The sequence below is a fragment of the Poeciliopsis prolifica genome, unplaced genomic scaffold (genome assembly GCF_027474105.1).
Source record: "Poeciliopsis prolifica strain line A6 unplaced genomic scaffold, Auburn_PproV2 SCAFFOLD028, whole genome shotgun sequence".
In the NCBI taxonomy this organism is placed as follows: domain Eukaryota; kingdom Metazoa; phylum Chordata; class Actinopteri; order Cyprinodontiformes; family Poeciliidae; genus Poeciliopsis; species Poeciliopsis prolifica.
Genome location: NW_026562403.1, coordinates 5,873,287 through 5,896,970, shown reverse-complemented (window position 1 = coordinate 5,896,970; position 23,684 = coordinate 5,873,287). Strand labels below are relative to the sequence as shown.

At 40.4% G+C, this 23,684-nt stretch overlaps 5 protein-coding genes across 12 annotated transcripts in view; 3 read left to right on the top strand and 2 right to left on the bottom strand.

Moving 5' to 3' along the window:
- The first annotated feature begins 1,784 nt into the window (after positions 1-1,784).
- Positions 1,785-7,222, top strand: LOC129371964 (RILP-like protein 1). Its single transcript, XM_055048887.1, has 8 exons — positions 1,785-2,273; positions 2,981-3,131; positions 4,080-4,201; positions 4,283-4,558; positions 5,354-5,539; positions 5,839-5,981; positions 6,054-6,152; positions 6,336-7,222. The coding sequence occupies exons 1-8, from the start codon at positions 1,998-2,000 to the stop codon at positions 6,427-6,429; spliced, it is 1,347 nt and encodes a 448-aa protein (XP_054904862.1). The 5' UTR covers positions 1,785-1,997; the 3' UTR covers positions 6,430-7,222.
- Positions 7,223-7,508: 286 nt separating this feature from the next.
- Positions 7,509-11,015, top strand: rilpl2 (Rab interacting lysosomal protein-like 2). The gene is made up of 4 exons (XM_055048888.1): positions 7,509-8,060; positions 8,137-8,288; positions 9,276-9,386; positions 10,524-11,015. Exons 1-4 carry the CDS (start codon positions 7,761-7,763, stop codon positions 10,543-10,545), a joined length of 585 nt encoding a protein of 194 aa, XP_054904863.1. The 5' UTR covers positions 7,509-7,760; the 3' UTR covers positions 10,546-11,015.
- Positions 11,016-11,244: 229 nt separating this feature from the next.
- Positions 11,245-16,087, bottom strand: kmt5ab (lysine methyltransferase 5Ab). The gene is made up of 8 exons (XM_055049222.1): positions 15,678-16,087; positions 15,329-15,432; positions 14,423-14,570; positions 12,858-13,056; positions 12,685-12,772; positions 12,547-12,606; positions 12,230-12,420; positions 11,245-12,152 (listed from the first exon to the last, which is right to left on the bottom strand). The coding sequence occupies exons 1-8, from the start codon at positions 15,685-15,687 to the stop codon at positions 11,942-11,944; spliced, it is 1,011 nt and encodes a 336-aa protein (XP_054905197.1). The 5' UTR covers positions 15,688-16,087; the 3' UTR covers positions 11,245-11,941.
- Positions 16,088-16,325: 238 nt separating this feature from the next.
- Positions 16,326-20,408, bottom strand: mtrfr (mitochondrial translation release factor in rescue). 2 transcript variants are annotated; one of them, XM_055049225.1, is made up of 4 exons: positions 20,301-20,408; positions 18,139-18,222; positions 17,748-18,000; positions 16,326-16,919 (listed from the first exon to the last, which is right to left on the bottom strand). In XM_055049225.1, exons 3-4 carry the CDS (start codon positions 17,970-17,972, stop codon positions 16,689-16,691), a joined length of 456 nt encoding a protein of 151 aa, XP_054905200.1. In that variant the 5' UTR covers positions 17,973-18,000; positions 18,139-18,222; positions 20,301-20,408; the 3' UTR covers positions 16,326-16,688. The 2 variants fall into 2 exon arrangements, with proteins under 2 accessions (XP_054905200.1, XP_054905199.1); XM_055049224.1 differs by lacking the exons at positions 18,139-18,222; positions 20,301-20,408 and having other exon boundaries at positions 17,748-18,132.
- Positions 20,409-20,897: 489 nt separating this feature from the next.
- Positions 20,898-23,684, top strand: part of LOC129372145 (membrane-associated phosphatidylinositol transfer protein 2-like) — a 52,116-nt gene continuing 49,329 nt past the window's right edge. For 6 of the 7 annotated variants that reach the window (XM_055049216.1, XM_055049221.1, XM_055049219.1 and 3 more), the window contains exon 1: positions 20,898-20,985. The gene's annotated coding sequence lies outside the window, so the exon portion shown is untranslated. The remainder of the gene's footprint in view (positions 20,986-23,684) is intronic. The other variant, XM_055049213.1, reaches the window with a different exon arrangement.

Genomic DNA, 23,684 nt, shown 5'->3' with positions numbered 1-23,684 from the left:
ACGTTTCAGACTGTAAGGTGAGGGATGATGGCGTTTCCAGAGCAACTTCTGTGCAGTCCAAGATGACACGGACATTTGGAGAGAACTTCAGAAATTTCTGAGGCATACTGGCTTTTACCTTCTCACGACGAATCCACAGGTTGATGGAAGAGAACACAATGAAGAGGTAGTTGGCCCAGGTGATGGTCACTCGGCTGACAGTAGCTATACTGACTTGAAACATGTCAGCAATGAGCCGCTCCTTCATGCCCACAGCAACCCTGAATGAGAACATCAGGAACTCATCAATCAGAGGCATGCAGCGGGCAGGGCTGGCTTCAGCACATGCTTCCTCTCCAAGTTTCTGTGCTCTGGTCCAGAACACCAGGAGTGATGCAGAGGGTGCAATGGACTCCCAGAAGTCCGGAACACACATTCAGATGGAAATCTGGTGTAGACCCGGATCTGGTCATCAGAGGCACAGTAGCAGCTTAAAAGTGTGGCAGACAAATCGACTTTTTGAAGTCTGGCCTCCTTAATATAATCCAGAGCTTCATCAAGTGCACCTGTAAAACCACAAAATAAAATAGCAAAACATACGGTTAGCAACAAGTTTTAAATATATATTTGAAACATTACTTCTGTGAAGATCAATATATGTTGTGAGTCGGAGCATGTATGTATACAGCCATTGACTTAATCTCTCCACAACATACATGACGACATAATCTCATAATTATGTGATCATAATAATAATAATAATAATAATAATAATATAGCAACAGTTATATATTACTGAAATTATCTTACATGGAAAATATACTATATTTTACCTGCGGGTGGATGTGCCGTGTAGTCATAGTCTGCAGTAGCATCTTCAGCCTGGCTAGCTTTCTGAGAGGACAAACTGCCGTTTCTTAGCCCTCTCGAAAGCAGACTCTCTCATTGCCGGTGCAGTGAAGTTATTCCAGACAAACAGGGAAGGAACAGCTCCACTTTTAAGGCGGCTGGTGGTGGATCCGCTCACAAAATCCTCCGGTGTGAATGGTGGCTACATACGAAAGTGTTCCCCGTCTTTATGCAAAAGTCCGGACCTTCATCTCTTCGGATCGCCTGGATCCACTGCCTCCGTTGGTCCGGGTCCGTCGGGAACGCATGATATGACAGATATGGCTGTTTTCTTGCCCCACATGAACAACCAGGGACTGAACAAAACAACTACGCCGAGACTGAGCCATTTTCCTAACGCTATAGCCACCGGAAATTGTCCAACCCACATCCGTCCCGGCCCCGCGCATGCGCACTACGGACCCGGCCCCGCACATGCGCACTACGGACCCGGCCCCGCGCATGCGCACATCCGCCCCGGCCCCTGCGGGTGGACGTGCCGTGTAGTCATGGTCCACAGTAGCATCTTCAGCCTGGCTAGCTTTCTGAGAGAGAACACACTGCCGTTTCTTAGCCCTCTGGAAAGCAGACTCTCTCATTGCCGGTGCAGTGAAGTTATTCCAGGCAAACAGGGAAGGAACAGCTCCACTTTTAAGGCGGCTGGTAGTTTGATGTTTTATTATGTTTATAGTAATATTAATCCACTGTTTCCTTGTGAAGTGGATGTTTGTTTTTTTTAATTAAATTACTAATATACAAACAGAACTTCGCCATTCAGCTTGATTAAATAAGACGAGTCATAAAATAAATGCTAGTTCACTTTATCCATTGACTTCAGAAGTGAGAAGGCGGTTAAGTTTGTACCACTGCACTTTAATAGGTGGAATATTAAATTTCCGAGTTTTCGGTTTGACACGAAGGCAGCATCAGTGGCAGAGAGGCACGGCAGCGGTTGGTCGGGTTTGAACTGTCAAGAAACTCCAACAAGTTTCCTCGGCGTTCAAACTCGCCTCCGTAAACTCATTATCTCCACTCTTAATGCGAGTCTGTTGAATGTTCTGAGGTCAGCAGAGATATGCTGGATTTCCAGGGTGCAATTAAAGAGCCAGGGACAGACAGAGACCCACGTTATGTCAGCGCTGGACAGACCCGCGGCGGAGCTCACCGTCATGGACGTGTACGACATCGCGGCGGTGCTCGGCCAGGAGTTTGAGCGGGTCATCGACAGGTTCGGGTGCGAGTGCCTGGTTGGGGTGGTGCCCCGAGTGGTGCGGCTTCTGGAGTTCCTGGAGGCACTCGTGGGCCGCGGAGCAGCCGGACAGGAGGCAGAGGAGCTGCGCAGGGAGCTGGACAGACTGCAGCGGGAGCGGAGCGACAGATACGAGCAAGAGAAGAAGCACCAGAAGGTCAGTGAAGAGACTCCGCGACCTGCCAGGCCACAACCTCAAACTCCAACGCATTGCACTGAGATTTTAGGTTATAGAGCAACCTAAATCTTTATTTTAATTAAGTTATTTTAAGTAATTAAAATAACTTACAATTCTGAAGTAAAAAGGAAACTATATATATATATATTTTTTTTTTTTTTTACACAATGAAAACCTGATAAGCTCCACATCTGTTAATATTCAGCCCCAGGAATCAACTCTCTCTTGCTCTCATTAATGCTGTAAGTGTTTTTCACTTACCAGCTTGAACATGTGGGGACTGATCTTTGTTCATAATTATCGCAAGTAGCTATTGCTCTGTTAAATTAAACAAAGAGCATTTTTTAACATAAATTTACATTTTGGATTTTGACTGCATACAAGTTGAAACTAAACCATTTGGCTCTGGCCACAGTTCAGTGTAGGGATTGAGCTTCATTCTTATTCACAGTAACTCTGATGGGTACTTTTGCCTCTGGTGAAGAAACGCATCTCCACCTCATGATGAAACATTTACACATATTTGATAAATGTTCACATTTTTATTTAAACAAAGATGGGACGTTTGCTTTACCTCCGACTTGGATTCAGATCGTGCTCTGAAGAAAGGCAGTAAACCACGACCATGCTGTACAAATTCAATCTGCTGTACAAATTCAATCTGCTGTCATATCTTCTGTGCTCAGGAATTGGAGCAGGTGGAGGATGTGTGGAGGGGAGAAGTCCAGGACCTGCTGTCTCAAACTACCCAGCTTCAGGCAGAGAACAAGAGGCTGTTGGTGAGCCTCTCGCTGAAAGAGTCCCCCGTCACGGAGGAGGACCTACAGAAACACGAAGGTGGGTGCATCTTTCTGATTGATTATTAGCTATGTTGTAATCAGTGCAGAGAAAACGCAGTTCATTATACTCGTGCAAATACAAAGATAATATTAGATATCAGCTCAAATTCTGATTTGACTCTTCCCTGCTGTTGATCACTCAGGCATAAAAACGCAATAAACTCAAAGGATGAACCAATCTACACTTTAAAGACAACTCGGCATAGAAGCCTTGGTATACAACAAAAATGTGATGCATCTCTTGGGACATTTTTATTTCCTTTATCTTAAAAATAATATTTTACACACAGTTTGTGTTTAAGGTATTTTTTTTTTGACTCAGGCTTTCATTTGGCCTCAATTTGTCCACTTTTTTCTCACGACACTCCACAATTTAGTGTTACAGCGAGGTTAAAAAAGTAAACTGAAAATTAGCAAATAAGCAAAAAGTTAGAAAAAGACTTTCAAAAAGTCTTCAGAAACCTACATAAAAATACACGTCTGTAAGTTGACCTCAAAGTAGGTCAGTCGGGAGCTTGGAAAGGAGACTATTTTTGAAGCAGACCAAAATATATCTGTTGTGTGAGACTCTTAGTGAGTGCAGCTGTGCTTACAGTGTGAGCTCTAAACTCACACGTTCACTAATGGATTTGTGCACTTCAATAAATTAGTTCTGCATGACCAGATTACTGTATCCACTGATGCATTAGGTTTCTTAACGGTGTATGAAATGATATCATTATACGAGAAAATCCAAGCAAGCCTTAAATAGATCGAATATTAAAAGTGGAAATAAGCATTTTAGCATCTTATAATGTTTGCTGTTCTTCCTTGCTTGCATGAAAGTAAGCGTTTGGAGGTTTGTTCCTACTGTCTGTCTGATAACACAATTGTAAAAAATAAGAGATTTTTCTGTGGGGATTTATTATTATGGCTCTCATATCACTGATGATGTTTTCCTTATTAGCACAAATGTCGGAGAAAGAAAGCCAAGTGATGCAGAAGCTAAAAGATTTGGTGGATAAACAGAGAGACGAAATCCGTGCAAAAGACCACGAGCTAACGCTAAGAAACGGAGATGTTGAAGCGGTGAGGATTTGATCTTTAATCAAAACATGTCAACGCCATCTTTGACATGAATTAGAGTTGCTTGAACTCTCTCAAAAACAGCTCCAGCTGCAGCAGCATCGGCTCATCAGAATCAACCAGGACCTCCTTCATAGGGCCGGAGTGATGGAGGCTCAGGGCAAGACGCTGATCCAGCAGAGGGCTGAGCTGGAGGCCTCTGCCCAGGCACAGCAGCAGGAGTACGCAGCGCTGCAGCTGGAGGTCAGGAGGCTGACAAAGGAGCTCCAGGAGAAGGAACTAGAAAGAGAACTTCTGGAGATAGAATCCCCTCTGGGAACAAGATCTGGGAACTCTTCACCAACATCGGCGCCAATGACGGTAAGAAGCGCGTCGGACTGTTTGTGATACACCGAATAACATGTAGTAACTGTAAAGTGGGAGAAAAAATGTAAACAATTTTCTAAATCATTGCCTAATCACTTATGGTCCACTTAAACTAACAGGCCAGGCAAAAAATTGAGAAACATCCAATAGGTCCATAGCAAATCAGGAGGAGCTGCACAGATCTGCTACTCACAACATAAAAAATCCAGAACAGGTCAGGAAAAGATTTTTTAGTCAAATGAGACCAAAATTGCACTTACTGACCTATATTCAAAACACCATGTGGAGAAAACTTGCACAGCACATTACCCTGGACACATCACAACAGTGAAACATGGTGGTGGCAGCATTATACTGTGGGAAGCATTTCTTCAGCAGGAAAAATAATACAAATCAAAGCTGAACGTGTGCTGAGTGGCCCAGTCAAAGTCTAGATCTAAATGCAATTAAGAATCTGTTGCAACTTTTGAAAACTGCAGTTCAAACGTCTACACTCTACGTTCAGCTTGAGCTTTTGCACAAAAATGAATGAATAAAATTTCAGCCACTCGATGAGCAGGACTGGCTGAATGAAGTAAAACACCATCAGATATGCAGTTTGCAGCAACAGGTGGTTCTACAGAACACCGATTTTATTTAAAATCGTGCACCATCTTCCTACCACCTCGCTACTTTGTGTTAGCCTGTCACATAAAATACGTGGTTTGTGGTTGAAATGAGACCAAATGTAAAAACATCCACTGTATTTTGCATTGTGCTGTCATGGGCTGTTCTTTGTGCCGCATCCAGGCTGCAGAAACCATTCTTTCTGACTCTGTCGAACCACGTTCTGTGTGGGTGGAGTGTGGAGGGGATCCTGGCTTCATTGCAAAGTGCCTCGAGTCTGACAAGAGCCTCTCACTTCTGTCAACAACAGCAAATGGGAAGAATGAGGGAGACCTTACTGAAGCAGAAAACGCTGCAGCACATGTTCTGGTAAGAGCTTGTTTCAATGAAGTGCATGCTGTTGATAGAAATCATTTCTACATCTCTGTTATTGGATACAGCATATTATCATTTTAAACTGCTTATTTTGAAACAGTTTTACTCATTTATTGCTAATCGGCTGTCTCAAGTTACCTTAGGCCTTCTTTAAAGCGCAGCAAATCGTTTACCATCACTGTGACAACCAGGTGATCATTTTCCCGGCTTGGCTGCCCAGAGGCCCACTCAGCCGCCAGCTTTGTTGCTGCTGTTGATGCAAGGGAACCGCTGAGTATGTGTTTTTACTGCAGACACAGTCAACCCCTGCAGAGTCTGAGGATGAGGCAGACAAACCTCGTTTCACCTTGCAGGAGTTGCAGGATGTCCTGCAGGAGAAGAACAAACTCAAAGCCCAGGTGTTCGTGCTTCAGGAAGAGTTGGCTTATTACAAAAGGTAAGATTTGGTTTGAATTCTCTCACTCTGGCATTGGCACTGAAAAGTAATGACACTTCCATTTTGCTTCAGTGAGGACTTGGAAGATGACACCAGTCCTAGTGTCTCTGCCACAAAAACCCCATCGCAGCTAACTTCAGCTGATCAGCCTGAATCAGGAATAAGACGACTGTAAGTAAAAAGATTCCTTTTTTTTTTTCTTCCACCATCTGATCCCAGGTTTTTAATTCCCATTTTTACTTCTAATATTAACAAAGGAATTTGCAATAAATAGTAACACAGCCATAAAAACTCAGAAACTCTATGTATTTTTTGTTTTATTTTCAACCTTTTGTCCATTTTCTATCTGGACAGGATCTTCACTGCCATTATGCCAATGGTGGCTGCCGGTTTAATCGCAGATGATCCCACATTGTTGCCAATAAGAAGACTTGTTTCCTTTGTATGACTTGTCTTAAAGGAAATGTTCATCTCGACACAAAGAACTGATTTAACAGCAGAAATGATTCTAAACTAATCCTATGTTGTGTTCATACTAGACATGGGCCGGTTAGAAAATCTTGTATTGTAGTTATAATCAAGAACAATCAGAAATGTCAAAAATATTGTGATTTCTTTTATTTTAAAGAAAAAAGTAATAAGTACTACTGTTGATTTGCAGTGCGCAGTAACAGTTGGCAAAGGAGAGGATTAAATTTTTTATGTTCTTTACCGCTGGACAAAACTCAAGCACTTTCACGACATTTTATTGAGGGATTTCATTCAGAAATGAGGAATGACACAAAAAAAAGTTCCGACATTTGAAACCATGAGTTTTTAAAATCTCTGGATGCCTTGATGTCGATAACCAGCCCCTGCCTAGTTCATGCATTTACATCAATGTGAATTAACGGGTCTGTTTTTATGTGCTTTACTTATGGCCAGATTGAAAAGAGCTTTAAATGAATCCAAAAAGCTTCAATACAGAACAACTGTGGAGTTCTTTGAAAATAATGAGAATTAATGAATTGGTTTTTTTTTTAAGCTTTGCAGTATCATTTGAATCATGCAGCAAACTGTGCCTTAACAAGTTACTTGGACATTTCAAAATGTGTAAATGAATCTATGTGAAAGGTGTTTTTAAGCCACAGCCTTAATGCTTTATTATCAATGACTATGCAACAAATTTGCAGTGGAAAACATCCTGTGTCTGCTGAGGAGTAAATGTAAAATGATGTTGTAATAAAAGTTTATTTTTGCTATTTTGCATGTGCGCGTCTATTGGATACAAACATCGATTCTGGAAAGCACTACAGGATCATGGCGCTCCTCGTGTTTTGTGGATTTCACAGTCGCGCAGTGTTTAGCGTGGAGAAGCAATGATCTGTTCTTGACCAATGGAGAAGGCAATAAAAGCCGTAAACATTTAGTCACGTGATCTGTCACTTGATCCTGACAGTTTTTTTTTTGGGTATAAGGAAGAACAGATGATCCGGACGAGCTTCCAAGTTTTCCTTTAAATCAACGACCTCCGTTTAGGCTTTGATCGTCTCTGAGCGAACGGTCTTCACCGTAGACGATCTTTGAGCTCACCTGTCGCTAGGATACGTTGCCCTCCTCTGCTGCCACGCCATTGGAGGACGAGTGACGGGGGAAGTGCTGCTCCGCTGGAAGTTTGTTACCTTCGTTTAAACTTTAGACGATTCAAGTCTGAAACAGAGCAGTCGCTGAGTTGGAACTTTTCTAGGCGGTCCGTCGTTTCAAAGGTGACTTTATTCCGTGAACTTCAGGAGTGTCGCGATGGAGTTTGGTGAAGAGCCGTCACCCGCTCTGGCCTTCGAGAAGGACGCCTTTGAGCTCACCGTGGAAGATGTGTACGACATTTCCTACGTGATCGGACGAGACCTGTTAAAAATCAGCGGCGCCGGCGAGGAAGTGTCTGATTTACAGTTCAGGATCGTCCGAGTCCTGGAAATGTTTGAGACGCTGGTGAACAAGTACAATCTGTCGGTGGAGGAGCTGAAAATGGAGCGGGACAACCTGAAGGCAGAGCTGGACAGGATCATCCGGGAGGGCTCGTCCTCCTCCGGACACAGCGGGGTGAGCTTCTCCATCCTCCCGCCCGGGGCTCGCGCTCTGGTCAGAGGGCTTAACGACGTCTTCCTTGTCCCAGCAGCAAACCGTGGGAGCGAATCAACTGGTGGTGGACCTGAGTGACCCCAACAGACCGCGCTTCACCATGCAGGAGCTGAAGGAGGTTCTGCAGGAGAGGAACCAGCTGAAGGCTCAGCTCATGGTGGCCCAGGAGGAGCTTCAGCTGTATAAGAGGTCACCAATCAGGATGTTTGATTCAAACTTGATTGATCCGCCTGGCTGCTGGCACCGTTTCGCCACTAATGTCAAATCAATCATGTTAATCAGTTCTTGTTTGTTTGCATTAGAAGCACCAGAAAGAGTTTAAGAGGGGTTTCTAAAGCAACCCCTCTGCAACACCTGTCATGAGATTCTCATTGTATGATTTCCTCCAAAGGAAATGACTCTTTTTAAGTGTATCTACACAAAATTGAACTTGGATGAGAAAAATGTTTTGATTCAAGCAAAAACAAGCTTCAAATTATGCTCAAAATTGCTAACGTTTATAAATGATGTATTATCACAGCTGCTCCTTATACTGAAGCAGTGCGATTTGCAGAATGTTGCAAAACATTTCATGCAATCTTTGATAGACTTTCATATATATATATATATATATATATATATATATATATATATATATATATATATATATATATATATATATGTCTATAGATATGCATGTATACACACATTTGACCATTTGCATCAACTCATTCTGTTCTCTATGGCAGCAGCTTTACAAACATAGACACTACAGCTCATGAAAAGAGGCTGGGACATCCTGGAGATGAAGATTTAAAGATATATTTCATATTATCACTTTTGCACGTTCTTTAAAAATATTATTGTCCCAATAAAGTGTTACCTTAGGTCCAAATTTCACAGGTGCTTGTTTCAAAGTACTTGCTGTACAGAGCAGCAATGTCCCTTTTTTCTATTTAAAAAAACGTATATGGTTATGGTTAGTGTTTGTCTACATGTTGTCATTTTTGCAGGTTTTGCATTTAAAGTCTGACCATAATACAAATATCTGCTGTAACCTTTTTATTTAAAAGAGAGAAAAAGACTGAATTTCTGCTGAATAGTGTGAAACGTTTCAAGTTTCTCAACTTTGAAAGCTATTTCTAATTCTAAATTGCTGCACCATCTTTCCAAGTGAACCTGCCAATTGTTCTGCAGTGGGATTCTACCTCAATCTGAACCCGCCATGGTTGACGTGGACCTGGGTGTGCCACCAGCCACACAGGACAGTTCATCCACAATAAACGAAAAGACAACTATAGGAAAACTGTAAGTCACAAATATTTAGATCTAAATAATAATAATAAAGAAATAACTAAAGTAAAAATATTTTTAATGCCTAAAACAAGTTTCACTATCGCAGGTAAAATGCATGGAATTCAAAGTTGTTGTTTTTTTCTTCAGTCACATGATGCTGAGGTGAAGATAACAGGCAGATTATCCTTACAGCCCTTCTCCTGTGCGCTAATGCTGTACTTGTGACCCGGCGAAGTCATGCTGATGCAGAGAATGTTTGTGTGAGGAGAGAGTGAGGCTGGAAAATGTGTCCGTCTTCTAAACTGTTGTCAGTAATTACAAGCTACTCTGACTTGGACCCACCGTTCCAGTGATAGGACAGCAAAGCATTTCTCCTATCAACGTTCCATAGTTTTCCCAAAAGAAAATCCTGGGTTTCTCAGTCTCTAGGATCGCCTTTAAGGGTCTTTAATGTACATGTATATCCTTATCTGACCTTACTGTAGGCTTTTCTACAATATCAGGAAATATTAAATTGTGATACTTGACGAAAACTGCAACGATATCATATGATTGACCCACATTGCTTAGATACATTATTTTTCTTTACCATTCACCTCTCTGTATGAGCTGTAGCATCTCTAAAATTGTAGATTCTGTGTGAGGATCTACTCAGCCCTTAATACTTTAAAATAGGGGTGCACAACATGTCATAAATGTTTTGCCACCGTAATGTCAGTGTGTTCAATGTTTATATTGCAAAGATTGGAGGAAAGTCGCTGTTGCCTAATATATTCCAAATGTTATGAACTTACATTTTTCATGCCAATGTAACATTCAGCCAGCTAGTCAAGAGTCTCACAGCAACAACTTTATCCAAAATATTAGAGGCCAAAAAGTGATGGCTCCACATGGGGGAAAAAAAGAATATGAGCATATATTGCACATATCACAGATTGTTGATTGAAGAATGGATGGAAGATGGGTTGATGTAAGGATGGGAGGATTTATATTTCTTAATCATATGGAGAAAAAATTCTGGAAATGAAAATGTTGTTTATGCCTTTTCAGGCCAGAAGTAAAAAAACTTACTTTCCCTGACTGTGTACAGGAACCATGACTGGTCACACATGATAAAGTAAACTGACTCTGGACTCTTTCTGTTTTCAGGTTTTCATTCAGGAGAAAATGAGAGGAATCCCTCAGACGATCTGTTTTAGAGGCAAACAGGATTTATCTGCACAATTTCTAACCACTTTTGTAATTATTGTTGTTTACAAATGTCAGTCTAACAATATTTTGTATCATTTTTAATCTAATATGATTTGTAGTATTACAATACTGGAGAAGCTGAATTATTAACATGTTTAGGTAACTGGAAAGTATTAAGTTAGTCATTCCCTGTTCAAGCATTTTTAAAAATGTATTTTTGCTCAAATAAGTTTGGTCTTAAATTATGAAGTAAACAAATAAAATATGGTCCCATCCAGTCAATCTTACCAATAAAACAATGCAGATTATATTTTTTATCCTGGATTTTTGGGACCATTTGCTATTGAAGTGTTGTAAATGTTTCAAATTGTGAAGGAATTAGAAAAAAATACCAGACATAAAGTGTGATATGATTTTTGTTTTTACAAATAAAATATGCAGAATGGGTCACACTGTTGTACAATGATCTATTTACTCTGATACTCCATAGTATTGTTAAAATACTAAATATTCACCTGTGTACAATTCAATCAATCTCAGTATAAATGTTTAAAGGTCTCTGAGGTTTGTTGTTCATACAATCCAGGATTATGATATTCAGATATCTGACAGAAGTAGCTTTTTTTTTTTTCATCCCACCATCAAGTTTGTTTCTGGAAAAAAAAATGAGGCATGCAGCTGTCAGAAAATAAAAGTTTATTCTAAAAAAAGTTATACACAATTTCATTTGAAAGGATGTAATATATATAAAAAAGTATAACTTTACCAATAATCAGTGGAAATAGTTTATCAGCTTGACAGCAATCAAACTTCCAGCTACTGAGCAGCTTATTTCATTTTCCACTGGTATTTTATTTCAAGTCTTTCAGGTTGGAAGGCCTCTTTGCCATCACCCTAATGCACCAACATGTTGATTAAAACCAAACGATTACGTTGAAGCTAAATCTGCCAGGGTATAAATAATTTGTTTTAGCTGCACAGAACCTGAGTATTTAAACAGCAAACATCATGAGAAACCAGAGTAATGAAGAAAATAATGGCAGCCGAGAACATGCATGACACTGAAGAGTTTCATAAATGATCTTTAGGTCATTCACTCTATAACCAGGGTTCATTAGGCTACAGCTGGAATGAAAACTGTCAGGTTCTTCATAACAAACTCAGGCTGTATTTTACTGTCGCCACATCAGCATTCAATTCATTTAGAAAAACAAACTAAAAGAATAAAAGCACATTTTGCAAAAATCCCCAAACAAAACACTTCAAGTATTGAAGCACACAGCTTCACTTCCAGCATGTTTTCAAAGAGTGTCATTTTATGTACATCTCACTTTAATAAAGACTGAGACCGACTGGTGTTCAGCGTAATAAAAGGTTCAGTATTTAAGCCAGGGGTGTGCAGAGATGGACTCTTTGCTCCGATCCCCGTAGTCGTAGAGCAGCTCCTCCTCTGCCTTGATGTCCCTGGAGGCCACAAAGATCAGATGAGGTGTCCCATCGATGGGGTGGAGCCTCGTCTGGCAGTTCCCACTTTTGCTGTGGTTCAACAGCCGTCCGAGACGGTCCGTTTCTTTGGTAGCATCTATGCTGTAAAGCAAAGACAGCAAAACATCTTAAGCTTCGATCGATAGGCTGTAAGTTATATTGGTGTTATTTCAACTTACCAGTAGGTTTTAGCTTGATACTGGAAGTAATACATGTAACAGCCAGTTTCAGGGTCCTCAGAATACTGGGCCTCTTTCTTTTTGGCCTCAGCCAGGTCCAGCAGGTCGCCATGGTACTCGACAACAAACTCTCCCTTTTTGAAACTCTTCACAGCAAAGACTCCTCTTCCTTTTCCTTTTGTGTGTTTGACCTGATGACATTCAAATCTCTGGCATTTATTTGGTCTGGCGAAGTGTTAAACCGCTGTATGAATGTAATGTTTCTGCCAAACGCACATCTGAATATAGTATTTGGTGAAATAAAAGGGTTATGTTACCTCCAGTCCTTCTTCGATGCCGTTCTTTAACAGGTCGTCAATGTGTCTGTGTTCTTCACTCTGACAAACAGAACAAAGATTTACTCAAAACTACAAAATGACAGTTTCTCACCATCACTTAATAAAAGCAATACAAACCTTTATCTCTGTTTTAGTTTTCCTGTTACTTCTCCTGATGGGAAAATAATCTGTGACTTTTCTGTTTTGAAGAGCTTTGTTCTCCATCCTTGAGAGAAAGACATTATGATTGTTCAACCAGCTGTGAAAGTGCATCGGCATCTTGGCGAGTAATGCGGACATGATTAGCTCACTTTTTCGCTCCAAGCTTGCGGCGGTGGGCTTTAGTCCGAGGCGTGGCTGACGGAACCGCGTGGCTACCATCTGATTCTGCGCTGGGCTCTTTTTGCTTTAGTTTGCCAGAGATTTGCTTTTTTGTCTCACGTTGACACAGCCCGTCCTGTTTCTGCTCTTTGGAGCTACAGATCTTAGATTTTGCTTTATCGGTTGTGTCTGATGTGAGAAGGACAGAAAGCTCAGAGAAGCTGCTTTGGAGAACATTGTAAAATCAATCAATCAATCAATCAAATTTTATTTGTATAGCACATTTCAGCAAGGCATTTCAAAGTGCTTTACATCATAAACACAAGAACACAAAGTCATGCAACATATAATAGACAATACATTGTTATATATTACATTTCAAATGAAACTCTAAACAGGTGTGTTTTTAATTGCGATTTGAAGGAAGTCAGGGTTTCCACTGTTTTACAGTTTTCTGGAAGTTTGTTCCAAATCTTTGGTGCATAGATGCTGAAAGCTGATTCTCCTCTCTTGGTTCTGGGGATGCAGAGCAGAACCAGAACCAGAAGACCTGAGAGGTCTGGAAGGTTGATACAACAACAGCAGATCTTTGATGTATAGTGGTGTCAAACCGTTCAGTGATTTATAAACTAACAACAGTATTTTAAAATCTATTCTTTGAGCTACAGGGAGTCAGTGGAGGGCCTTTAAAACTGGTGTTATGTGATCTATCTTCCTGGTTCTAGTGAGAACGCGAGCAGCAGCGTTCTGGATCAGCTGCAGCTGTTTGATTGATTTGTTGGACAGGCCTGTGAAGACGCTGTTGCAATAATCAATGCGACTAAAGATAAACGCATGAATGAGTTTCTCTAGATCTGGCTGAGACATTAGTCCTCTAATCCTGGAGATGTTCTTCAGGTGATAGAAGGCTGACTTTGTAATTGTCTTTATGTGGCTCGCAAGGTTCAAGTCCGAGTCCATCACTACTCCCAGGTCTCGGGCCTGATCGCTAGTTTTTAGTTGTAATAACTGAAGCTGTGCATTGACTCTAGATCGTTCCTCTTTAGGTCCAAAAATAATGACTTCAGTTTTGTTTTTGTTCAGCTGGAGAAAGTTTTGGCACATCCACACATTTATCTGCTCTAAACATTTATTCAGTGATTGGAAAGTATTAATAGTTCTCTTGATGTTTCTTGGATTTGATCACATTAATCAAACTTTTATTGTAACTTTATGTAATGAACGAATACAAGTGGAACAAAAACTATATTTGGGTTTTTTTTTTTTTTTTTTTTGGCGTCATACATTTGTATGTACAGTCATCCTGACTAAATACTTTGTAAAACACTTTTCAACCAAAGATGACCGCAATTCTTTTGAGGATATCCCTGAATGGAGTGATTACAAATACACACCAAACATTTCAAATTTTCATTTGTAGAATCAATAGAAAAAAAGAAGAAAAAAAAACATGAATGCACAATTTGGGAGAAAAAATACTTTTGTTGTAAAAAGAAAAAGGTCAAGAGTTATAAATAAGTTTGTCTTTTTGAACGTGGTAATATGTCTGACTCACCTTGCTTCATCTTTGACAGACCAGGATCAGTGGCATCAGAATCGTTCCCCTCCAGGATGAGCATGCTGGAGCTGTCGCTCAGCGGGGACCTGGCCTTACCTGGACTGCGCAGACTCTGGAGAACTGACTGTGCTTTACCAACACATTCCTGTAAAAGTTCATTTTTCTGACATCAGAAAAAAACAAACAAACAAAAAGACCCAGTAGGGCAAAAATAAATGCAATATTGCACTTTAAAAGGCAGTCAAACAACGTTGTAGCTGGCTGGGTTAAACAGAAACCCCACAGCACACCTCTGTAACCAAATGAAACAATCTGATTTACATACATTTGTATTTTATATCAATCCTATTGAATGGATGGAAAAAGGACACAGAGCCCCATTACACTATTTGTTACAAGTCATTTTCATTCAATCTTTGTACATAATTCCTGCCTTATATGTACGTGCAAACAGACATTACAAATTAATAGTCACCATAAAACTCAACCCTTCTTCTTAATTATGATCACCCTTTCTCAGTACATCAAAAACTCAATGGGGGGGACAAAGGGGCTCTGTGTGACAGATCAAAATTTGCATTCAAACTTACATTAATCCACAGATTAGAAAATAAACTAGCTGTTCAGATTTGGAAAGACAACTTTCTGTTTTGAAACAAGGTCAGGAAATGCAATTGGGTTTCCAGACCCTCTGCTGCTTGATTAGAGCACCCTTTCTTCCTTTTATGCCATTTCTCAAAACATGCTCAATCTATTAAAGGCCTTTCTGCCAACTTAGGACCACAGCAGTCTTCAGAAACACAATGTTACAAATAATGACAGCTCTTGACTGAGAACCAACGGTCTGGCGCAAGCGAGTTGACAAACGGGGGCTGTATGAAGCACAACATGCAGGAAACACACCTTGTTCATTTGTGGCTTGTTTTCCTTCGTCTCCGCTTGTGAGGTGGTGGTTTGTTCAGCAGTCTCGCCTGTTTTTTTCTCAGTTTTCAGGCCATTTTTCTTCCCTTTGTAAACACAAGAATATCCAAAAATAGCTATTCAAGTTTAATTATCAAAAAACGCTGTACAACAGTCGTAAATTTATTTATTTATTTTAACCGTAAATTCTTACAAAACCGCGTTAAGTTGGGTTTCTCGTTTTAGTAAATAATTTGCCATAACCTACACGGGGCAATATTTATAGCCCTCCTATCCGCTTTCTAGAACATTTCACAGCTGCTTTGTACAAACAACTCATGATAAAGTTAACCTTTTGCCATCCTCAGTTCCCAGAATGTCGTCCAGAAACAATGTTGTCCGAGTTTAACTTCAATGTCGAAGAAATGTCAAGCCACAGCGCGTTACAGTCGGTATGGAGGATTTAAAAATCCTTTTGCGATTCCCATTGGGTAATTTAATCGGAGAGGCGGAGCGCGTGCCTCAGAGCAGCTTCCCCATTGGCTGCCACTTCCACGACGTATAAACATCTGTAAAGCTACATTGCATATTACCGATATAAAATATTGTTTCAAAAGAAGGAATGAAAAGTCATATAAATACATATAAAGGAAAAATATGTAAAAATACTAAAAATAATTGTCTTCTTTCTTGCTCACAAAACAAACCCCAAATTAAAACAATTCCCACAAAAGAAAAAAAAAAAAATCACACGATAAAAAAAACAAAAACAATGTTCATATTGGTTTATAAACATTCTGTGGTGACAGAATGTTGATCATCTGAAATCTTAACATTTATAAAGAAATTTTTGGGGAATAGACTTTTACTGGCACCTAGTGGAAGTAGATGGGAGTAGTACCTGTAGTAAATAAAAAAAATCTAATTACAACTCTGAGTAACTAAGAGAATAATAATAACAAGATTTGTAATACATTTTTCAGAAAGAATAAACTGTTTATTTCAAGATTACAATGGGGTTCACCGATTGGAGTTTCCTGGCTGATCACAGTTTACTGATCTCTAAAAGCCTGATCTGGCCAATATAGTTAAATAAAGCAAGAGAGTTACTCAGGTGGGAACAGCGGGGTGACTATTTTTAACTGCAGACATGACTTGGTGGGCTGATCTATCAGTCAACCCTCTCGCACATCAGAGCAACAAATGACAGTAGTTGATTTTCGGACATTTGCTGAGGCAAATAAGGTCAATGGACAAGACAGACTTCACATACAATATCAGCCAATCACAGATCTCCTAAAATTAAGAAGCTTGGGTTCGATCAATCGGTGCACCCCTACAATGGACGACCTACACAAACATTTCAAGCGCCGTCATCTCTAGGTTTATTGTCTACAGCCAAGGCTTCTTTAAACAGTCTTTTCCTCTCCAAATTCTCATTCACTCTCTTCCGTTTTTCTTGTTTCCTCAACATAGATTCTTTCTTCTTCACCACCAGCTCACTGAGTTCACCTTTATACGCCACATCAAGTTTCTCCCTCATTATATCCCGGGCACGCTTTCGGTTTGTATCCACAGATCTGGTCTGATGACACTACAGGAGGGGATGAATAAGAGAGAAACAGAAGTTATAAAAACACAATTCCCAATTCTAGTTCCCAGCAAATTACAGTATTAAAGTACATATGTTTTACACCAATATAGTCTAGATATTTCACATCTAATGTACTTTTTGTTATGAAAAAGTAGAGAGGACCGACAAAAATAACCGGTGGCTTTGAAACTTTCAACATACTTTCCTTGTATGTCTATGAGAGAATTAGTGGATTTTTCAGAATTTTAGGAAACCAAAACAATCAGCTCATGAAATGGTAGTCCCCTCTACCCTGTTTTTTTAATGGTCCACTTGGAGGCATGCCTGTCGTAGTATAATCTGACCAATCACCTCGAGAAACTTCAACTCTAAAACATAAAAACATATATCGCTGCTCTCACTTACCTTTCTGCCTTTTTAAAAGTAATATCAAGGAGCTTCCTCACAAAAAGTCCAACATTTTCAGGTGTAGGACCTGCTTGAGCGCTTAGATAAAATATATTGATTCTAATAATTATTTATTAATTTAACCTAATCCAAGTGGATTAATAAGAAATTGTATGCAATATCAACTGTGTTAAATAAATATGACACCTTTCTGAGGCGTTATAATCCGAGGCAAGGGTACTTACATCTACTTACTATAAATGGGAATTATAATAAATGCTAGTTTTAGAGAGACGTCTTATGTGTATTCTCGTATATTAAAATATCAGTGAAAATCAGAAATCTACTATCCGCCGTTTATGACAGGCAAAAAAATAGTGGTGCGAATTTGACTGACAGATCAAGTAAACCCTGACAGCCAGAAAGCATAGCAGCTGCTACCTTCACTACAATCCCGGTGGGGATGTGTTTGAGCACGACACAGTTGCTGGTTTTGTTAGTCGCTTGTCCTCCCGGCCCGGATCCCCTCACAAACTGCTCTTCCAGCTCCTCCTCCGACAGGACTGGGAGATCAGGCAGGTCCTTCTTCCCCAAAGCCACGACCCATGAGGGCGCAGGCGGGGTCAGTCTGAGCAGCGGAGAGAGACCGGGTGTATTTCTCCGCATGAGCCGCCGGGATGCTCCCAGTAAGCCGCTGGTGAACGGCAGAAGGGATGACATTACATTGCAACTTACACAATCAGGCAGTAAAACGAAAACTTCTGAGTTTCCAGGCCGAAGAGGGGGCGGCCTCAAAACCTCGCTGTGAAGCTCAAGCTTCCGCTTTGTTTACCTTCATAGACGTCCAATCAGCAGGCTTGCTTTTTTCTTCGAGGCGACAATGAAGTTGTTGCTCTTCCAATAGCGCCACCGAGTGCTGGACAGTGGAACAAATCAAAATTGTAACAAAAAAAATTAAATTAAACAAAAAAAAAAATGAGTTCAGTTTATTTATATGGCACGGCACGAATACATGTAGTTCATGCAGAAATACATAAAAATATATTCAAAGTCAAGTCCACATACCAATACGTTTCAATTTCTAAAACAATGCAGTACTTTGACTTTGGCCATTTTGGTCTGCATCAGAAGAGTTTAAAAACTATCCGAGGAAAATCCAGATGCAGAACACTGGCCTTTGAGGACAAATTGGACACCCCTGGCCATCATGGAAGGCCAAAAGCAAATGCCTGGATTAGTGCAGAGGAACACATGTACCAAATAAGGTCCTGAAGTCCCACAGTCAAAATGGGAGACTCCATCAAGAGTGACTGATGGTGACAGAGATAAGATCCTGCTAGACTTTGGGATCCAGATTATAAACCAGAGATTACTGGACATTGTGGTGACAGAGAAAAGGTAAAAGAGGAGATTAATGATAGGTATTGTGATTCTATGAAATACAGACCTCAACAAAAGAGACAATCAGAAGGTTGAGAAAAACCAAGGGCTGAAAGAAGTATAAACTCTGACATCTATGTCCTCAGGAAAGCAGTGCTTGGAACCTCAAAGGTACACCAAGCCTATGGTGGAGGACATCAAAAGTGTCTTTTACAATAAGTTTAAACATATAAACATCTATATAATGGCTTTAGTTATATGTTATTTAAAAACTATGCTGTTTATATACAATAGTATCGTTTAATTTAATGAGAGGTGTAAAGGATGAAAAGAAAATCTAATTAACTTATATTGCTATTCAGAAAATACATCCTGGATAAAAACAGCTCTCAGTTTTTTTCCACATACACATTAATGGATTGTGATGTAATGCTTCCTGTTGCTCACTGACAGTATCTAAAATTAGTAAATCAGGAAACAGGTCATCAGGAAAAGACAATCTGTTACTGATGACCTGTGAAGACATCTGTCTAACATGTGGAAAAGAAACTTACATTTTCATCTAATCTTTCTGTTCAAACTTAATTCAAAAAGTACTTTATTATTTCCAAAGGAAAATTAAATGTTGTTGTAACTCATTAATTCAAAGTCTTCAGAGTTTTATAAATACTTGCATTATTGAGATAAATGCAATTATCTCAACCATGTAGAATATTAAGGTGTGCCCAATGTGCGTCTAGTGGTGTATGTGTCATTTCTTTTTAAGGAAAGTTCTTTAAAAAATGTTTAAAGCCGAAGGTTGCTTCCAGTAAAGGAAACAATGAAACAATCTGAACAAGAAATGCTTGTAAACTTTCAGTTGATTTGAACAGCTGTTGTACATATATTCACCTGTCAGTGGAGCTATGGCTATACAGAAATGGAGCCAGTGGGAAAGAGGTCGAAATGAAGAGATGAACCAAGACACATCTTGATAAAGCTTTAATGGCATAATAACACTCTGATTGTTCTCTTTGGAATTTCACTTTCTTTTGCAAATATCACCAGAAAACATTCAGTTTACACCCTTCTCATTATTAGAAGGGTGTAAACTCATTTTTTTCCCTTCTTTTTTAATTGTTAAACCATATTAGTGAGATCACAAATGTAATGCTCAAATGTAATTCATGCAACTGAATTGGAATAAATTAGAGGCAGCCTTATCATTCGCTGAAAATGTATTTAGTTTGATTTTTTACATTAAGACTCCTAAATAATTTATTACGTTATTGGACTTTTGGTCATTTCGGAAAATACTAGTGTCAACTTTGTGGTCTGGTTTTATTGCCACCAGGGGGAGCGCTTCGCTCAGCGCTTTGCAGATTGTTAAGTGTGCGTTGCAGAAAGGCAAATGCCGAAAATGACGTTGGTAATCCTTTCAAAATAAAAATATAATCATTTTCTTTTCTTGTTTTTCCTTGTGTTCTATAGATAAGATCCTTTAGCATTTGAATTAGCAAATTAAAATTATAAAATTTAGTGAAAACTGAAAGGCGGTATGGGTCTTAAACCAATGCAACCTCTCTCTGGACTTTTAATTTGAAATGACTACCGGAAGTGTGATGCTCTCCTTACCTGCGCTGCATTTCGCGTCGAACTTGAGAAGCCAGGAGTCTAAACAGCGGTTCAGACTTGAGAGGACTGGCAAGTTATGCTGGTGAGCGCTCCTTGTCGGTCTCCTCGTCGCCTTTCCCGGTTCTGTGGTCGGAAGGAGCAACTAATGGCCTGAGCACAGCCCTGTCTGCGTTATCCTCCCCGCAGGACGAGCCCACTCACCGTCTCACTGGACCGTAGCGCGAATACTCCAAGGACATTTCAACGTTTCCACAGCTTTTGGCCTTTTCTGTCGATTGAGGAAACCCAGCGTTGTTGCTGTCCCGCGCAGCGATGTGGCCAGATTTTGTAAACACGGGCAGAACCCGCGGTTGTTTCCACGTAGCCCACCCGAGGGGCTGATGATGTGTCCACGCGTGTCGTTTTTAAACGTCGCACCCGCATCCTTTGCTCTGCCGAGGGGACATACAGACAAACAGACGGACGAGCCAGTGAACGGAAATCAGCCAGTGACTTTCGTTGCGCTCCGTTCGGCCATGGCATCGCTGAGATCCGAGGCTGCCTCCTGCTGAAGGGAGATCTGTGTTACTGGAAGAAGGTGGTGGCCATAAAACCCAGAGGAGAGGCTGATGAACTTTGAATCCCAGACTGCTGCTGCTGCTGCTGCTGGAGGAGCGTGTTGAAGGCAGAGGTGCGTCGGGTTCAGGTATGTTTTCAGCATTGCCAGCCATCAGTTTGCCTTCACCCTGCTGCCATGTTGCTAGGTAACTAAGAGACGGTGGGTTTACTTCAGTTCATCTTCTCAGGGATGTAACGCCACCTTCCATAAATCTTATTTTCCTCACAAGCCGCGCATTCAACATGTGCTGTCTGCTCTCCAGCAGACGTGTTCAGACTAACTGCGCATGCAGAGCATTGTCCTGCACTCCTGTGATCCATAACCCTGTTGCAGCTCACAGGGAGGCATGCAGGTGTTTTTGGATACCCTGACTGTGACATTGGCAGATCTTATCATGCATTTGATTTTTATATTGGCCCCCTTGGGAGCAGGTGCCTCACCCTCCTCCCCAGCAGAAATGGGTATTTAATAGACTCAAGAAAACCACATGTTTTCAATTCTGCTTTTTATATTGCACCAACTTAAAACTATCCTCATTGGGCACTTTGCAAGGCAAACTGGTCCAGTTCACTTATAGTAATTGTTTTTTTTTGTTTGTTTTTTTTTAAATCTAATCAAACTAGAAGCTGCACAGTACATCAAATCAATATTGTGATCCCCTTTCAATGGTTGCAGTTGTACTTACTCTGATGGAATATTTAGTTGGCTGTTAAATTTCAGGTGGGGAGAATTCAAACTGCTTGCAAATAATATATTCATCCAGTTTGATGGACTGTCACTGTGTGTCAAGCCTCTTTCAAAATGTTAAAGCTGAAGGAGAGTGGGAGGACTATAGTAGGCCATCAAAATTGAACGTTTTCCTTGAGTAAACCGGTCATATTCACATTCGGCCACATACAGTCGAATAAATATTAGCTCATTTTTATAAAGGCATCGCTATTCTCTGCTTGATGTCTGTGTTTTCAGTGCAACCAGAGAAAACCGACATTAACACTGTAGATTTAAGAATTTGTGTATTTATTCCGAATCATATCGTCTTTGCAACATTCAAGAACAATATAGCAAATTGCATGTTGTTGCATTTCTAACATTTTGTTTCTGAACAGTTTGTCTTAAAAGTAGCTTACCGGTACATGTGCTGCACCTTTCTACAGGGTACTACTTTCTAAGCTGCAGTAAAAATGATCATGTGTATAAGAAACGTTGAGATAATACAGAGGGGCTATTATTAGATATGCGAATATTGATGGTGGTGGAAAGGCCACAAACAGCCTTGAACCGACTCTGTGTCTTTTCCTGGCTGCTATTTGAACAGCGTGCGGACGCACATGGTACCAGACTAATTGTATTCCTCAAGCTTCATGCCATGATCTGTCCGTTTTGTGTGTGTCCATTTCTCAGAGAGCCTACACAGTGACACATAGGTGTGAGACTTTATGTAAGACCCTGCTCTGCTTTAAATAACAGTGTGCTTGACGAGTCACAAACTCGATCCCTGTCTCTGCAGCCTCTCAAGGAACAGAGGAATGGCAGTCAATCGTGTTTATGTATACCAAGAACCTGCATGCCAAATTCTTGCATACCTGAGGCCTGTTTTTGTTCCAGCGTGAGTCTGTAATTCTCTGCAACAAGAGTCCGTCCACTTGACTCAGCAGGGCTTGTGTGAGTCATTGAGGCAGCGCTGACTCGCAGGCTGTGGCGCCTGTTGTCCAGATGATCGCTGTTTCACAAGGGCAGGAGCGGCTGCACCTTTTGTCGCTCCGCTCTCACCTTCTGCTTTCCGCTCAACACCTCAGCAGGTCTTTCGACTAAGATTGGAAATTGTGAGTTTGTGGGTTTTTAAAGTAAAAGCTGTGTTACGAAACTGAAATTGTTGCTTGAACCTAATAAAACCTGATGAAACATGCAGATAAAATGCAGAAATTCAGGGCGCTCACACCAAAACAAGCAGTTTTGTGGGCCGGTTCTGCTGCGGCTTAAGTGAGCTTTGCTTTGACATGTTAAAACATGAGTCCTGGCTGCTGGAGATTTGTTGTTTTTAAGATGTATGCATACAGCATAAGTACCGCTGTTAGCTTTTTTTTTTTTTTTACATATTTTGGGTTTTGTTCCCTTTGCTTATTGTGCAAGAGCAATCAGCAAAAAAAAAAAAATGCAGCTCTTCTCTGAGCTCTATATCATTTGAGCACTTTTGTACTCTTGCAATGAGATGCATTTTTTAAAAATATAACTTAAGATTCAGGAAAACGTTTGTAATCATGCTGCTTGTTTCAAGAAGAAGCAAAGACTTTGATTCTTAAATTTGTTTGTGTGCACATGAGCTTAACTCTGTCGTTTTGACCTTTTAAGAAAATGCTGAGGTTTCTCTGCTGCATACGCAACAATTCCTGTTTCGTACACCTTGACAGTTTTTAGAGGTTTGGACGTTCTTCCCTCCCCTCTGGCAGAAACTTGCACAATGTACACTATGTCCTGAATGGAAAAGGGCTTTGTTGCAGATGCAAATTGAAACACCTACCAGGTGGTTTTGAAACTTTAGGAAAATGTTTCTGCCTTGTTTGCCCACTAATTTCCAATAAATTAATAACTTAATGTTTTTGTTGTGTAGAAATATTTAATTGGTTTTCAGAATTTTATATAAGGGAACCTGAAAAAGTTTGCTGTGTGTTTTTGCATTCAGACACTCTAAAAATCCAGCACAGTCATTAGCCCTCAGCAGTCATGACCTAGATTCAAAACACCATGTGTGGTGAAATACTAACATTCAGCTCACTTCGAACAAAGTA